Source organism: Elephas maximus, chromosome 2 (assembly GCF_024166365.1).
Source record: "Elephas maximus indicus isolate mEleMax1 chromosome 2, mEleMax1 primary haplotype, whole genome shotgun sequence".
Taxonomy (NCBI): domain Eukaryota; kingdom Metazoa; phylum Chordata; class Mammalia; order Proboscidea; family Elephantidae; genus Elephas; species Elephas maximus.
This window is the reverse complement of record NC_064820.1, coordinates 147,000,311-147,018,074: the sequence shown is the minus strand read 5'-3', so window position 1 is coordinate 147,018,074 and position 17,764 is coordinate 147,000,311. Positions and strand designations below refer to the sequence as shown.

Sequence of the window (17,764 nt, the reverse complement as noted above, 5' to 3'; positions counted from 1 at the left end):
CTGGTCTTTGAAGAACTGCAGTGTCAAGTTCCATTTTTATCATCTAATTATAATTTTCATTTTACTCATTAGAAATTTCTTGGAATTTGAGATTATGAAGATGGTAGAACTTTCCTTCTGTAAAAGGATCCCAAGGAACCTTTGCTTGAGTACCAAGGCTTAATTTACCTTGTAAGACAGAAAATAACTTATGGGCAAACTGAAGTAGGATTTATACAATGCTGATTCCATTGAAATGTAAAAAAATAAGGCAACCAGTTGGCTTTATCTACATCAAGATTTTTCTAACTCCTGGGAAGCTTAAAAAAGAAAAGGAAAAAAGTTCCCACTAGAGATTCTGATTCAGTGGATCTGGGGGCCCAGGAATCTGAATCTTTAACAAGCTTCCCAGGTTTTTCTGATGCTAGAGTCTGTGGTTTTTCGTTTAGAGAAAACATTGGTATAATAATACTAAATACTAATAATATTAAGTGATCCTTGACCAATCATTGAAGCATAAAAATTTCAGTAAGGATTATAAAAACTAGTTTTGAGACTTAAGTCCAAATATAAAACCTTTCTACGCCCATCCCTTTTACCTTCCCACTGACTGTGTAGCAGTGACAACAAACTTTATTCTAGTAGCTCTTTTAATGTAAGTAGTCACAACTTCTATTACAATTGGGTGCGCGTCATTCCATCAAAGTAGAGATTTCTCTATGGGCCCTCAAGTTACTTGTTGAATTGAAATTAACAAGTAGGAGTGACTTCACTGAAGGGACCAATGCTGAAAATATAAAATCCAGTTTAGCCCATTTTCTCAAAATTAGTTACTAGGATATCTGATATTTTTACCAAAGGTAAAGTAATACAAGCATCACAGCACCTTCCTGGGGAATAGGGAAAGTTCCTAGGTGGACACTATCCTAATTGAAAGGTGATAGCCACAGCTCAGAAACCTGATAATTTTAAGGCAGGAGGGGACAGGAGCTGGTCAAATGGACACAGGAACCTGGGATGGAAAGGGGGAGTGTGCTGTCACTTTGTGTGGATTGCAATTAATGTTACAACAACAATATGTATATAAATTTGAATGAAAAATTAACGAGCTGTGAACTTTCACATAAAGCGCACGCACACGTGCACACACACAGAAAAGAAAACTTATAATTAAAACAAAGGTCCTAAAACGGCTTATTTCTGCAGTGTCTCTTATGCAGTGTTCAACTGAGGGTTCAGTTAATTGACAAAGGTCGGGGCCTACATTTACAAGGCCTCTTAACTCCAGCTTCTCTTATTTATTTAAAATTAGACACCCAGGCTCAATAATTTCCTGGCTATTATTTAGTAAACAAATGAAGCAGATCTTGCCATGGAACGTGAACTTTTATAGGGGCATTATAGAGAACAATTTAAGATGTTTATTAAAGTCCTTATGACTTCAGTGATGGCAATATGCCACTACAAACAAGTTGATAATGTTGCAAAAAGAGATTGAAGAGTTTTTTTCTTTGATCGCATTGAAAGGGCTTGGGTTAATGATTGGCAGATTTCTCCATCAAAAACCTTTGCATATGGCATGTTACCTGCCTGTCAAAAATGAAGAAGGGAAAAAAAAAATAATTGGAGGTGAACGGGGAGAGAAGCACTTGGGGCTCAAAATGGAGATTTTTGTTCACTGCTTTCTTGAGCTAAAAGGAATTTATGTGAAATGCAACAGTGGAATTGTGGTCCCATTTCATCTGGGATTAGCAATACACCAGAGAGACCGTAAACGTTTCTAAGTAATAGTACAATGTTTAGGATTTTCTCCTAGCCCGTGGGTTTGGGTTGGAGCCTCTCTAGACTTACCTCCTGGTTAGGAAGCCAAACCAGATTGACCACAAGCTGGAGAAAAGCCAGTTGGTGTTCCTCTACTATAGGGAGGTAGTGGTACAGGATGGAGTTTTGAGAACCAAGAGGCTGAAGACCCCTCTTTGGGTAAGGGGTAGGGCAGGAGAGCTCTAGCCCTGCTCCCAGGCCCATAGAGGTAGAGGGGAACTTGTTGGTTCCATCCACTACACAGGACACAGCTCTGACAGCTCCTAAGGAAAACCATGCAGTGCTACTTTCTTTTCTGACTGCCTGGCAGCAGATGATGGGGGCACGAAGCTACTTAGAAAATAGTCTGTCTTCTGAGTTTTTCTCCACTCCAGCCTCTGTTTGGGGACAGGCTCAGAATTATCAGACCCTTTGCGTCCTCTGGGAGTTGGGTAGTAGTGGAACCCCTCTTGGATTCTTGGAAGACTCAATGTGCCATCCTTGGAGAAGCAGTGCTTTGACCCTTCTCTTGATTGCATGGGCACTAGGCAGTCTTATTGTATCGCACTCCATGTGCCAGTCCTGGACTGGGCAAAACAGGGAGCAGGTTCTTACCAGGTTCCCTCTCACACAAAAAGCCTTACATATGGGAAACCATTAGTTATTACCAAGACCTGGGCTGAAGTGTTGGATTCAAGATTCGGCACTTGGTATGACTTTCTGTCTGCCTTTCCGTCAGTCTGTCAGTCAGTCAGTCAACTCTCCTGGGCTGGAGTCACACAGACAGGAACAGGTAGGGATCTGCCCAAGGCATGGAAGACAAAAGGAGAAGGCCTCAAACACTGAGGTTATAGAGGAGGATTCCAGAAAGGGGCACCAGAGCTGAATCTTGAAGGAGTAGTAACTGGTGAGAGGATATTCCAGGCAGATAGACCAGCAAAGACAAAAACAGGGAGGTCAGAAAGGGCACATTGTGATTTTAGAGCTGTTAGAGTTCAGGATACCTGAAAGGGTACAGTGTGGAGAACATCTTAGAAGGAAGCAAGAGTAGAGAGGCAAGACTTGAGAGTATGATGCTTGAACTAAAGAGGGAGCATGAGACCAGAGCAGGTCCATTCCCATCTTTCAACCTTTTTCACCTATAATGATAATTGGATTATTTCTAACATCGATGCCAGCACCAACATTTTATGACAAATGACCATGTTTTCTAAGTCGAGTTTGGAGCCAGTGATTCACCAAAACAGTCTGCTCATGGGGCCATCAGAACAGGACAGACCATTTGAAGTTGGGGCTGTCCAGGTAGACATGTGTCCTCCTCAAAATGCCAGACTGACTGTTGAACAAGTGCCCAAGATTGTGTGGCACAGACAATGGGAAGATTCTGGTTTGAAGTAAAACAAAAACACAAGCTGAAACTGTTGAAACAGCAGATACTGCCAACCCACAAAACAGCTGACCAAGCCCTAGGGCTGGGGAGTGGGAGTTCACTGAAGATACAGCTGGGGTGGTTGGCGGGGGAAGCTGAGAGAATATTACAGTGTCTGTCCTCTCTCTGGCTTCTTTCCCCACAAGCCACTGACCAGGGACTGGCTTTGCCTGAACAGTGCAGGGGTATGGTGGTTCTATCTCAAGTAGTAGAAGAGTAATGAGGGCAGAGGAGGAGAAGACCCACCATTTTAACCCTCTAGGAAAGAACTGAACTTGAAAAGTAAGGTGGGTAGGGTGTTTCAGCTGTCATCAAAGAGCTCCAGAGTTACCCAGTGAAAGCTGGGTTGGACTTGATCTTCATGGCTCCAGGACTCACGAGGACCTTTGGATAGAAGTTTCAAGGAGATAATTATTGTACAGTTGAATTTAAGGAAGATCTTTTTGTCATAGGTATCTTAACAGTGGAGCAGGAGTTGCTTTGACTTTCTGCCACTAGAACTGCAGCAGAGGCTCTTTTGAGAGCAGGTGCCTATGCTGGGTGGTTGTTGGACTAGATGAACTCCCACGCCTTTCCAATCTCAGATCTTATAATCTAGATGAAGATCTGCAAAGGAGGGCTGAGCAGGAACCAGGATTGGTGGTGCAGGTCGGTGCCAGGCCCATCTCTTTTCTTAACTGAAGGAAGTGCTCCTGGAAGGGGGAGGGGTCTCTAAGATTTACCTTCTGTTTGAGCATCTCTTCTGATTCCTGAAGCCCACACAGGGGCATCCTGCTCCCCTTTGATATTAGCCCGTTTGTGACTCCTATGCTGGATGTGGCAGAGATCATGCCCACCCACAGACCTCCCGCCCTCCTAGGACCTCACTCCAGTAAGCCAACAGGTATGTCTGACATACACGTGGGGAGCAAGGTTTTGTATGCCAAGCATGGGAACCAGGGCATCTCTGAGAGTTTCAAAATGTCAGTTCAGAATACCCACAGGTGATGGTTTATTATGCTGAGTCACTTTTCTCCCTTGGCTTCTCCTGCAAACTCTTGGCTGCTCTTCTAAGTCTCATGTTGATCGCAACATCCAATCCCTGGCAATGGAATGTTCCTTCTGTGCAAGAGGAGATGACGGAGGCAGAAAGGATGTCCTCCTATTCGGCTACCTCCAGCTTCTTAGGTTACAAGGTTTCAGGTGTGCAGGCCAGTCACAGGGCTGAGCCTCCCATTACTGGCGTGTGGAGGGGCCTGAGTAGCCCAGAATGCTGTGAGCTGGGTGAATGTTAGGCCCAAGTAGCTGATTCTGTCACACACATCACTTGAACCACTTCCTTGATGACCACCAGCTGTTTACAACTAGCCCTTATCCAAGAACCGCCAGTCCCTGCCTGGACCCCAAACCACAGTTGTCCTGGTTGGGCTTAGGGAGGCCCATGAGAACTTGTAAACAAATGGGGCTTACCAGCTCAAATTCCAGGGAGTGATCTTTAGTAAAAAAAAAAAAAAAAAAACTCTCTGGCCTCCTTGCCTCTGGTCAGTCCGCCAGGGTCAGAGCACTCTTCCTAAAACCATCTAGTCCCACACTCTTCCAACACCTTCGGTGGCTGCTTGCTCTGTCCCTCTCAGACCTATTGCCCACTTTGAGCCTCTCAACCACCCTACCTGGTGGGCACAGTAGAAACTCACCCCCATTTAACAGATGAGGAAACTGAGGCCCAGAAAGGATCAGAATGTTTATTAATTATTAATTAATAAACATTCTGATCCTAATTTTCCATTACCCCAAGGACCACAAAATTCCATTTCTAGCCATTTCCCCACTAATGGTGCATCCATGGATGGGTTCTCTAGATCTGAATGGCCATATGTGGCTTAATGTAAGCTGAGGGTAGACAGAAGAATGAGGGGGATAGGGATCACCCACTGAACTTACACCCCTAGCTAGACCTGGGGCAAGCTCATCCCAGGATGGCTGTTGCACAGACCACAGAGGCGCTGGCCCTGCCAGAAAGACCTGGGCCCCATTCCCGAACCTGGAGGACAGATGCCTAAAGGCTCTGCTCCATTCTTAACCCTGTCACCTCCCCAGCCAGGACTGGCATCATTCCATGATCACTCCTGTGGCTAATCCTATGCTCCTACTGGCCCCCTCTCCTGGTGACAAATGACTCAGCAGCCATAATGGCGTTCTCCTTGTGCGAAGGTCTCAAGTTGAGTGGATAAAGCTTCTTCCTTCTCTCCCTCTGTCAAATCCAATCTGGAGGATCACCTAAGCGCATCTGCCAGCCAGCTCCACCTCACCTGGCTGGCTTCAAGTTAAAGGGCTGTGGTAAGCTCTCACATGGCCCTCACTGACCACGTCCTCTGATCACAGATCCTCCTTCCAGGAGCTGGGCTTTAGAGATCACCTGCTATCTTCTAACCTCTTCTCCCATTGTACAGATGGGGAAACCGGAGTACACCAAGTTAGTGGTAGAGAGAGGACTAGAACCCTGGTCTCCTCACTTTTGGGTCAGCCATATTTCCCTGTAGCATTGTGCTTGGGGGGAAGAAGTTTAATAATTTTTTTTTTAAAGGCTTGGGGTTGAGTTTGAGTTGGGGGAACTCAAGGAACCATGGGTATCCCAGCAAAGACAGAGACCCAACCCAAATTCTTCTGATGTTGAGTCTGGGAGTAAATGGGCTTGTGGGCCTCAAAGACCTCCTGGGAGCAGAGTACCTTGAAGGATGTGGAATTTTTGTTCAGCCCTGGGTTGGGATATGAGATGCAACAGAGGCTGTAGCACAGGTAAACCAGGTGCCTGCTGGGTTCTGTGTCCTGAGCCCTGGCTGCAGCCCCCTTTCCAATTGCTCTCACACTGCAGGTGACCATGGTGGGCTTGTCAGCATAGTCTTGGATTTGCTCCAGTTTATCAACAACAGTCAACTGCTCACCAGCATCAGCCCCCTGCCTGGGACACAGTGGCGACGGAGGATACGATGTGATATTTAAGACATATTTATACTAAAAAGTTCTTTGTTACTTATTTAAAATTTGAATCTAACTATCCTATATTTTTATTTGCTAAATTTGGCAACCCTACTTCCCACCCGCCGAAGGTCTCCCTCACCAGCCAGCAGCCAGGACATCTATGTCCCTTTCCATGTTCCCCCAAAATGGGCTGGTGTAGATGCTTCTGGGCTCCAGGACTGCATGGAGCACTGAGTGGTGTGCACCATTCTGCTACATTAAGCTTGTCCCTTGACATTACCCCCATCCTTTCCTCCCTCCCTTTGATACTTTGCAGGGAGACTGGCCTGAACCCCAAAAGGTTACCCTAGCGTTCACATTTTATGACCCTTCTTTTATCAGGCAACCCCCACATAGTCATCATGAAGGCTCACACCCCCTGGCTGTCTCCCTCATCAGGGGAAGGCACAGTGGGTGTCCAGGGCAGCCACACATGGGGCAGCTAAGGAGTTGGCCTTCTCACCGTGAAGCAGTTGGCCCTTGGGATGCTCTCGAAAGCCTGGCCAGGGTGGGCTGAAACGGGGGGTCTTCTGAGAAGGGAGTGGGTAACTATCAGACCACTTCAAGGAACCTGCCTTTCCCAGCATGGGTCGAAGGACCCTCTATAATTCATGAAACCTTCATCTCCAGGAAAATCAGAGCCATTGCTTCCTCCTCTAGCAGAGGCTGCAGCAAGAGGGCCTAAGGCCAGCTCTGAGAACACCAAGTGCTGCACCCTCTGTAACCCAGGATTGACTTCCTTTCTTCAGCAGTAACAAGAAGGCAGGGCCTGGGTCTGCTTGGCCTCCCCACCCCACCCAGGGCTGGGCACCCAGCAGGACTCAGCCAACACCTTTTTCTTCCAGGAGGCAACTTGCCCCTTAATTGCCTCCCTGTCCTGAAGGCTGAGACAGAGGACCTTTTCTGCCCCAGCTGGCTAAGGAGAGGGAGGCACTGGCGTGTAGGAGCCTAAGGAGTACAGGGAAGAGGGAGGCTGGAGTTCTGAGCCTTGGGGACACGGGGTGGCCCTGGCCCTGTGCACCTTGGCAGCTGGAGCTGGAGGCATCTGGGCCTGGCCTGGATGGGCAGCAGGTGGCGCCCCAGACTCTGCTTCACATGAGTTTTGAGAGACAGGGAAGTTCAGAGACAGCAGAGACCTCCCTCAGCCCCCAGTTCCCTATTCTCCCTCACTGCCCCATGCCCTTGTTTGCAGCCCAGTCTCTATGTAATTTGGGATGATCTGTTTGTCTCCTGACTGGCCTGGTTGGCCATGAGGGGACCGTGGTCATGACGGCGTCCTCCTGGCCAGCAGCAGGGGCTTCACGGGGGCTGAATGAATGCATGAATGAAGGTGGATGAGTGAAGGTGTCCCTGTCCAGGAGATGCCCACACTGCATCTTCTGCAGATCACTATGTCACCGGCTGTCAGTCCTGGCTGGGAGTGAACCAGCCTGCATGGGGGAGCTGCAACCAGCATTTCCTGGCCCATCCTGTCCTCAGGGCTCTCTGAGGGCAGGGACAGCAGAGGCGATGGCCAGGGAGAGAAGGCCCAGGAACACCAGTCAGACAAGAGAACCCTACCCTAAAGCAGCCATATGGACTTGAATGGGTGCAGAGGGCATCCTAGAGGGACGTGGGCAGGGAAGGGAGGGCCAGCACTGTCTGTCCCTCTCTCCACACAAGCCTGGGCCAACCAAGGACAACCCAGGGGGAATCATAGGATCTCTAGGGCTCGCTGCCCAATACTTTAGCCACTTGCCACACGTGGCTGTTGCACACTTGAAATGTGGCTAGTCCTAATTAAGATGTGCTGTGAGTGTAAAGTACCTGCTGGTCTTCAAACACTTAGTACAAGAAAGAATGTAAAATATCTCATTAATAATTATTTTATATTGGTTACATGTTGAAGTGATATTTTTGATGTAATGGGTTGGTTAAAATATATTATTAAAATTAAACTTGCCTGTTTCTCTTTACTTTTTAAGATGTATCTACTAGAAAATTCTAAATTACGTGTGTGGCTGGCATTATTTCTATTGAATAGTGCTATTTTAGGCCCACAAGGTGCCTCGCAGCCACCTGTCTCAAATTTATCAGCTGTGGGTCTTGGAGGGGCCCCTGCAGCACTCTCTCAGACACCTTGTGGTCCAGTGGTTCCACAGTAGGCCTGGCTTCGGGCTGGCACTGGGAGGAGAGACCAGGGTGCCAAACCCAGGGCAGCTGACCCACAAGCTCCCTCAGCCTCAGGACCAATCTCCCACCAGCACCTCACGCTGACTCTGCAGCTGAGGGCACCGAGCCCTTCCCACTCACAGCTAAGCTGCTGGATCCCTGGCTTGGTGCCCTGAGAGAACTCCCATATCCCCTAGTCAGTCAGTGTTCCCTGGGGCCGCATGCAAGGATGTGACTGTCACTGAGGGAGGCCTCCCTCCATAGGCATTCAGAGCTGGGCACAAACACAATCCACCCGAGGTTTATTTCCAAGACTTCTGCCTTGTGAACATACAGAACCTTGGAGCCAGAAGGGCCCTTGGCAACCTACTCCCTGTCATACCAGTGAAGAAATGGAGCAATTCCATGCTGCTGACAACTAAGTCAGTAGATACACAAACTAGAGTCCCTAAGTCCCAATTCAACCCCCTTTCCACACAGCTTCCCCTTGGGCTCTCAGAGGTGGTTCAATACCCTTTCCGGACTTAGTTTGATCCATCTTTGTACATGCTGAGCCCTCTATCAGGAAAGCTCTGTCTCTTTCTCCTATCCAGTGGCCCTTTGGCTAGCAACCCCTATTTATTCTTCAGATCTCAGTTGATTGGAAGCTCTAGGAGAGCAGGGGTCTGGTGATATGCTCAGTATACAGCCCAGCACACTGACAGAGTAAGGGGTACACTCAAGAGACTACTTGCTAAAGGAATGTCCCTGCCTCAGAGAAGCCTTTCCTGAGCCCAGCCCAGCTCAGCCCAGGCCTCCGTCTGTATCTGTGTTCCTGCTGGATGGTGTGCTGCCCCAGGGCAGGGATGGCGGCTACAGTCCCCACACTTCCCAGGGCCAAGAATGGAGCAGGTGCTCAGTAACCCGTTGCTGTCAAGTCGATTCTGACTCATACACCTGGGCAAAAATTTTTATTGAGAGACAGATCCCCTTGGCTCCCCCTAAACTTTCCCACTCTCCCTGGCAAAGCAGGTAAGTGAAGGTGCCCCTGTCCGGGAGCCGCTCACACTGCATCTTCTGCAGATCCCTCTGTCACTGGGGGTGGAAAGTCCAACAGTCCTGGCTTTGATGCTGAGCTTTATCTGTTACCAGATGTGTGACGTTACGTATCTCTCTCATCCTCTCTAAACTGCAGGGGATTAAACAGCGAGCGTCGAATGAAATAACGCCCTTAAAGCATAGGACCTGGAGCATATGGAGCGCTCAATATAAGCATCACTATTACCATTCCTTAGGAGGTAGCAGCAGGTCCCCTTGGGAAACTCACTGAGCCCACTGCTGGGTGTGTACATAGAGGCAGTCCCGACTCACCCCCAGAGTCCCTTACCCCAGTGCAATGGAGCCTCACACCAGCCAGCACAGAAAACATTGCTTTATTAACTGCGTTTGCCAACACACGAGGAGCGCAAAGGGCTCTTTAAGACCCAGGCCCTGGCAGGGGCCGGGGTCTGGAGGCCCCCATGGAGTGAGCAGGACAGGATGGGGCTGGGAGCTTTGCAGCAGCAGCAGCAGCAACAGAGAATCATGCAGGGCACAGCGGGCGTCGGCCACACCAAGGCGGCCATACATTCTATTGCTTGTTAAGGGTTGCGAACATGGACAATGTACAAAAAGGGGAAATAGGTCTTTGCGTTAATGAAAAATACATTTTTTCTCTACAAAGGAATCTTTTCTAATACAAGAAAATAAATATTGCAACATAAGCCAAAAATAATTTAAAATTGCTCTTTTCAATATATTTTCAATATTTCTCTTGTATATTAACAAATGGCACATCACTTTCTTTGAAACAAAGACAGAAGGCAACTCCTCCTGTGACATTCATATCAACCCCCCCATAACTGATGTGGAGCACAAAGTGTTGTGTGCATTTGAGGGAGAAGGTGGCAGGAAGTGCCTCGAAGAACAACCAAAGTTCCAGTCTCCAGCCCTGGCTCTTTGGCCAATGTGGCCAGCTGGGTCAGGGGCATGGGAGAGTGGCCTTCCCAAGGACCTGGCTGCAGGGGTCCAGATCATTCTGCAGAGCTGTGTGCGGGCATGGGCAGAGGTTGGCTACATCTGGCAGAGAGCAAGGAAATGCCAAGTCCAGCTGCTGCCAACGCCCATCAGAAGTGTGCAGCTGATATCCTAGAGCTGCCCCAGCAGGCTCCACAGTGTGCACACACACGGCAGACACATAGGGACACACGAGTGGTGCCCTGGTACACACTCAGATGCCCACATCGAACACCCATGTCTGGAGACCTGGGTGGCTTCTCCAAGGACACTGTGGCCCTGACATCACAAATGCTCACACATTTTCACAAAGTCAGAGCTCATTTAATAAAATAAAACCTTCTACCTTTCATTTGTTTCAAAATACATTTATGATACATAAAAATACTTTCCTTGCACATTATCCCTTCTCACCATGATGAGGGGGAAGGACGTGGTGGGTCTTTATCATACGGTAAAGACGTTTTTCTCCTGGTGGGAGGCCAGGACGGGAGTAGGGGCTGACGGCCAGAATGTGTTACAGAGCAGCTTCTCCCTCCTTGAGGAGGGCCAGTGAGTGTGGGCAGAGGTGGTCAAGTGAGAGATCTTCCTTTGCCTCTGGCCTAGAAAAGGCCTCTGCCTTCTCCTGCTGCCTACTGTGGCCTCAGGGATGGCCAAGCCCTCTGAACTGTGGACAGTAGGCCAGGACAAGAGTGAAGGGACTGTGGCTAATGGGGGAGGGGACAAGGGCAGGGACAGGTATTCTTATCCTCCTTGCAGCCTGGTGGACAACGTGGAGGTGAACAGCTGGCTGGGGAGGACAGCTCTAGGGCCTGGCCTGGGAACAAAGGTGCCGCCAGCCAGCTACATCTAGGTTCTGCACAGGACACAGACGGGGTGGGGCAGGGAGGCCTCAGGGATGGGCCACTGGAAAGCAACAGCCAATCAAGAGAGGCCAGAATTCAGAGGCCAGCCAGCTAGAGCAGAGGCTCTGTGAAGAATGCAGGGAGGCTGCCCTAACTGGCCTAACCAGTCCAGTTCCGCTCTGCACTCTCTCCGGATTCTTCACGGCCCCTCTCCCCAGGAGAGCCCAGGCCCTGGTTCCTGATGGAGTGGAGGGGTAAGGGAGCAAGCGCTTAGTCTGTTTGACCTGAGCCATGCCTGGAACGCCCAACCCCTAGCAGAATTTGGTTGTTCTTTAAACTTGTCCCTTTGCTTCCTGAGGGGTCAGAGGAGCAATCCAACATAGACAAGGTTGTGACTCAAAGCATTGGGGAGGAAGGTTTGTTCAAAGGCAGTAAACCCAGACGGGGTTGGGACACTGATGCTGATACTGCACTGGCCACTGCTACCAAGACAGGCACGTACACTAAGCCCTATGGGGCGGCTCATGCTATCCCAACACCCAGAACCCATGCCACCCACTCCCTCAGAGTCTACTCCAATTGGATACATTTGCTCCATCCTCTAAACTGAGTCATTATCTTTGTTTCCTGTTTTGCTAAAATTCACATGAAACTGAGTGTCAATGACAACGCCACTGTCGTACCTTGATCATTTTGGAGTCAGGGTGGGTGGTCAAGCTGCTCCCCATCCCGCTTATATCCGCCTTTTGTATTTGTGTGTGGGGAACCACATGAGACTTTTTCCAGGCTGATTTCACTGTCAGATCTTCCCCCCTGTGAGCCTCAGAATTAGGACAGCTCACAGGGGGTCCAGACCAGGATCTGAAGTCCAACCCCAAGGGGCAGGTCAGCAGCAGAAAAGCATCGAAGAGCCTGGGCTCTGTCTCCTTGGGTAAGTGTGGCGAACATGTTGCTATACTTGGTTGCTAAAGAACTCCATTTAAAAAAAAAAGTTCAAATGACAAGTTGTCAGGTCCAGGCTGTGCTGTATTGTGGTCAAAATATTCTTTGGCATCCACAGAATGATTCGACTTATTCACTGGACTTTTACAAGGTTCTTGTTGGAGAAGTTCTGGCTTTACCAGTGGCAGAAGTGACCCAGGAGTAATTCGTAAAAGAAAAAAAAAAAAATGTTTTCACGGAATTCCTTTTTTGTTTGTTCCCTGAGCTATCACCCTGGGGCCACTCGCTAAAACTCTTCAGAGCAACTACCTGGGACATAAAGGGTGGGGCGGACAGGTGGGGCAGGAGTAGTGGGGAGGGGGATGTGGCTGGGGAAGGGCGTTAAGGCTCTGAGGGACAGAGGAACACAAGAACATCCAGCAAGACTTAAAACAGCCCCAGCAGGCCAGCACTGGCCTGCCCTGGGCCCCGGGATCCCACTGCTTGTTGGAAGGACGAGTTTCCGAAAGGAAACCAAGGAAGCAGCTCATCTCTTAGCAGGACTGGGAAACTTGAAAAGGCAAATGGTCTGGTCAGCTCTGTCTGGGAGTGACCAGACTCGGGCAGAGACTGGCCCCGAAGGAAGAAGGAAGTTGGAACCCCAGAGTGCTTCTCTGCAGTGGGCTGGTTGGAGCCCCACACCCCTGTCTGGGCACTGGCCCTCCCTTGCAGCCCCCTGCCTGCATTGGCGGCTGGCTGTTTGGGAGTCTCCTGAGTAAATGGCACAGCCCAGGAAGGATTCTGGGAGCCCCTTCCCAGAACCACTGGGCTGGGTGCTGCTGGCAAGGGCGGAGCAGCAAGGGAGGGAGGGTCGCAGGGTGGGCAGGCAGGCCTCAGATGATGTGGGTTGATCAGGAACAGCTTCTGGTTCACCTGGAACCAGCGGGCCCTCTGCGCCCCCTCAGTGCTTTCTCATAGAAGCTCATTGTGCTTGTGACAGTGAGTAGACTCTGGCCAGGGATCGCTTATTATACTTCCTTGGGGATCAGTAGAATGCAGCAGGACCCCCCAAATGGACCCCAGTGGGATCTGGGGGCAAGGCAGGGCAGGCCCTGGGCTGGCCCATCTGCCATGAAATAATGCCCTCACAAGTCTGTGTCACCAGTGGCAGCGGACTGCAGTCCTGGGCTCTCGTCACCTTGCCTACATCTAGCGAGGAGCCGGTGGGGCTGTGCGAGCCTGGGACAAGAAGGCTGCCCCAGCAGGAGTGGTGCAGAGGACCTGGCGTGGCCCTTGTGGCCAGAGCCGTGGAGGAATCCTAACGTCCTAGGCCAGTACAGAGGAAAGACAACAGTGTGGAATCTGAAACTCTCTCTATATTAAAAATAAAACCATAACAGAGTGGCAGCCTCGTGGGTCTGGGTCACTCAGCAGAGATTGGAAATGGCAGTTGTGACTGGGCTGAGGCCTTGTGAGTGGCCAGGGCAGGGCCCAGGACAGGGTAGGGGTGAGTTAGGAGGCCAGTACGCCCATGCGGACCACCTCCTCAGCCCCTGCCTCCCGGGGACCCCGCTGTACACCGCTGTCCTCGGCCTCTATGTCTGAGTCGCTCATCTCCCCATCCGAGAAGTAGCCATCAGTCTCAGTGTCAAAGTGTAGCCTGACCTTTGCCCTTTCAGCCATAGCAGAAGGCGGTCCTGTCCCAGTATCTGGCCTGGTACCCGGCGACCTCCGGCTTCCCTTGCTCTCACGGGGCGGCTGGAGCCGGCCCAATGGCTTGGGGCTCGCCGTAGGGCCAGGCACTTGGACATTCGAGTCAGCAGCCATAGGAGCTGCCTCGTCTGGGGTCTCGGGGGCCAGTGGTGGGGGGCTCTCAGGAGCTACTGGGATGGGACAGTCCCCGGCTGTAGGGCTGGACGGCAGGTGAGAAGGTGTCCGCCGTGGTGGTTTCCTGGCAGGTGGCCCTTGAACCCCTTTGCCAGTGCCTGCATCCTGGCCCCAGGGCTTCTTGGGTGATTTGTCTGGAGTCGTCCGTGGACCTGGCCCATCCTGTGGCGGTGGTGGCTTCTTCTTGGCTGGAAGGCGGGTGCGGCTGCGGGCCTTCCTAGCAGGGTCTCCGGGCCGCAGCGAGGGGTCTCGCATGAAGCTGAGCAGTGTCTCCTCATCCTGTAGCAGCTCCTCTGACAGCAGCCCTGGGGCGGGGTCCTCATGATGTCCGTTGTTGAGTGACCACTCACTCATGGCCATGTTCTCTGCTGTGATCTGCACTGACTGCGCCAGCCAGCTGTTGAAGAAGGTGCCATCAATGGGAAATGGAGTGGACAGGCCTGGCCAAGGAGAGTGAGGAGGCAGGTCAGATGTCAGCAGGTATGTGTCCCACTCCCCCTTCCAGGCAGCCCTCTGTGATCATCCCCAGCACACAGCTGGGTGCTTCCCACCCTCTCTCCCTCCCAAGTGAGTATCTTGTTCTGTCCATCCCTTCAGCAAACACCACCAAGGAGTAGGAGCCACACCATATACCCCTTTTCCCAGAAGGACCACTTACCTCCAGGGCTGGCTACATAATTTGTGGGGCAGAGTGCAAAACGGAAGTGTGGGGCCCCTTGTTCAGAAATTATGAAGAATTTCAAGCTGGCAAGAGCAGAGGATTAAACCAAGCCCAGGCCCTTCTAAGGGCGGGGCCTGTGTAACTGCACAGGCCTCATGCCCATGAAGCCAGCCCAGCCCAGCTCACCCCCACTCCTGGGAGAGGCAGATGGAGGGTAACGTTCTCAGGCCACCAGGGGATGCTGGACTTTTATGAGCCATGTCTCCTCCCAAAGCTTCCAAAGCCAGGAACTCCAAAGCAACATGTCAGGCGTGTATGCGGTGATGGGGTCCATCTGCGTAGGAGGTCTCTCCTGGATGCCAGGGGCAGCTCTGTCTTTGGGCCCTCCCTCCTTTACTGAGGTCTTGGGAGGGGATGGCTGTGGGACTGAGTCTCCCATTAGCCATTCAAGTTGCCCCGTCATTAGACTGAGGACAAAAGATGACCTCGGGCCTCTGCGATATTAGAGAAGAAGTCTGGAAGGGAACTCCAGCCGGATCCCTTGAGAAGCACTCTGGAGGAAGCAGGTAACATCTTGGGGAGATAGGCTTGGCCAGAGCCCAATGCTGGGGACCCTGTAAGGTTACTGTGAAGATGGCAGCTGGGAAAGGGCCCACTCCTACTCTCTGGGCGATTTCAGAAAGGTTCACTGGCATTGAGGGGTAGAACCATTTGAAGCTTCTACTCCCCACCAAATGGGGCCTGAGGGCTCAGGCAACAGGACTCTGCCAGAGTGGGGACAGGGATGGAGCCTTTTGGTAGACCCTCACCTCCTAGCACGGGGCTGGGTTTCTGGAAGGGCCTAGAAGGCCCTGAGGCCCACTGAAGGCCTCCGGGAAAATCTAGCATCCAGGGTCCCAGCCAGGGGTATGACCAAACAATTTCTGAGCCTCCAGTTCACAGAATGGGGGCTTCTCAGGCTGTCAGACGTGTCTCTGAGACCCTGGTCTCCTTTATGGATGGAAGACATGAGCACCTGGGAGGGTCTGGTCACACCCTCCTTGGGCCCCAGTCTCCCATTCTGTGCAGTGGGTGTGCTGTGGTCCTCCTGGCCTTACAGGGTCGGGGGGTGCACAGCGAGGTGATGGTAGGAGCCCGGCCACGTCCACCAGGCCAGCATGACCACTCACTCACCCAGCTGCCCCAGGACAGACTCATGCCCAGTCTTCACTTTCTCTTTCTTCTCAGGGCTGCCCTTCGGGCCCTCGTGGCCTTTCCTTTTCGAGTCATTCTTCTTGCCCTTTGCTCTCCTCCCAGACCGCTCTGCATCAGGGAGAGCGAGAGGAGGGGGACAACGGTTACCCCAAGTGGTCTCAGTCAGAACCAAGATCACTGTGTTATCATCCAAGGAGTCCTCCACCAACCCAGTGCCTCACCCTCCAGGCTACCCTGCCCTGCCCCGGTTTCCCAGGTGAGAGCTGTGGGGATTTTGGGAGAATTGGACTCCAGATCAGAGGACAGCCAGTGCAGGAAAGAGGGGTACCTGCCCACTGCTGCTTCTGAAGGGCTTGGGGTCTTGGGAAGGGTACAGGCCAGGAGGAGAGGCCCGTATAGATCTGACCTACATGTAGGTCATACCCTATGGATCCTACAGGGCCTCTTGTTGGGTGGGAAGGCTAACTAAGGGTGGATCTGGGCAGGTCAAGGAGCGGAACACGAAAGTGGAAAGAACACTACCTGAGGAGTTAACAGGCTTGGCTTCTAGTCCTGACACAGTGGTCAGCCCCCTACCTTAGTCTCCTGGTCTACTTTTGAGGTCAGGTAGTAGATAGAGATTCAGAGTACACACCTGGTCCTCATATCCTTTCAGCCCATGACCACTTAGGTCTAGGGAGCCACAGGGAACACCAGAGCAGAGGAGGGACACGTGGAGGGCAAAGCCCCACAACACTCTGACTCTTGAACCAGCGTCTCAGTTAGAGTAAAGACGGCTTCCCAAACAAGGGTTTAAGAGAAGGTTGAATGAGATGTGTGGCCCCAGCTCTGAAAAATCTTCCTAACTCTGCTGTTAACCCACTGTACAACCTCAGGCCAGGTGCTTCCTTTTTTTGTTGGCTCTAGACTCCTCATCCCCCACGTGTCTGTCAGTTTGTTGTACTGTGGGGGCTTGCATGTTGCTGTGATGCTGGAAGCTATGCTACTGGTATCCAGATACTAGCAGGGTCACCCATGGCAGACAGTTTTTAGCTGAGCTTCCAGACTAAGACAGGCTAGGAAGAAGGACCTGGCAGTCTACTTCTGAAAAGAATTAGCCAGTGAAAACCTTATAAATAGCTGCAGAACATTGTCTGATATAGTGTTGGAAGATGAGCCCCCCAGGTTGGAAGGCACTCAAAAGACGAGTGGGGAGGAGTTACCTCCTCAAAGTAGAGTTGACCTTAATGATGTGGATGGAGTAAAGCTTTTGGGACCTTCATTGGCTGACGTGGTATGATTTAAAATGAGAAGAAACAGCTGCAAACATCCATTAATAATTGGAACCTGGAATGTAGGAAGTATGAATCTAGGAAAATTAGAAACTGTCAAAAAGGAGATGGAATGCATAAACATGGATATCCTAGGCATTAGTGAGCTAAAACGAACTGGTACTGGCCATTTTGAATCGGACAATCATATAGTCTACTATTCCGGGAATGGCAACTTGAAGAGAAATGGCGTTGCATTCACTGTCAAAAATAACATCTCAAGATCTATCCTGAGGTACAACACAGTCAGTGATAGGATAATATATCCACATGCCTACAAGGAACACCAGTTAATATGACTATTATTCAAATTTATGCACCAACACTGAGGCCAAAGATGAAGAAACTGAAGATTTTTACCAGCTTCAGCAGTCTGAAATTGATCAAATATGCAATTAGGAGGCATTGATAATTACTGGTGATTGGAATTGTGAAGTGTAGTAGTGGCTGGACACAAAAGAAGGATTGGTAGTTGGAAAATACGGCCTTGGTGATAGAACGATGCTGGAGATCGCATGACAGAATCTTGCAAGACAAACAACTTCTTCATTGCAAA

The 17,764-nt window shown here is 50.7% G+C and overlaps 1 protein-coding gene across 8 annotated transcripts in view; it reads right to left on the bottom strand.

The window, feature by feature from the left end:
• Window positions 1–9,758: 9,758 nt before the first annotated feature.
• Window positions 9,759–17,764, bottom strand: part of JADE2 (jade family PHD finger 2) — a 54,438-nt gene continuing 46,432 nt past the window's right edge. For all 8 annotated transcript variants that reach the window (XM_049873668.1, XM_049873666.1, XM_049873665.1 and 5 more), the window contains 2 exons: window positions 15,878–16,006; window positions 9,759–14,483 (listed from right to left, as the gene is read on the bottom strand). In XM_049873668.1, the coding sequence (XP_049729625.1) occupies window positions 13,669–14,483; window positions 15,878–16,006 (944 nt within the window). In that variant the 3' untranslated portion in view covers window positions 9,759–13,668. The remainder of the gene's footprint in view (window positions 14,484–15,877; window positions 16,007–17,764) is intronic.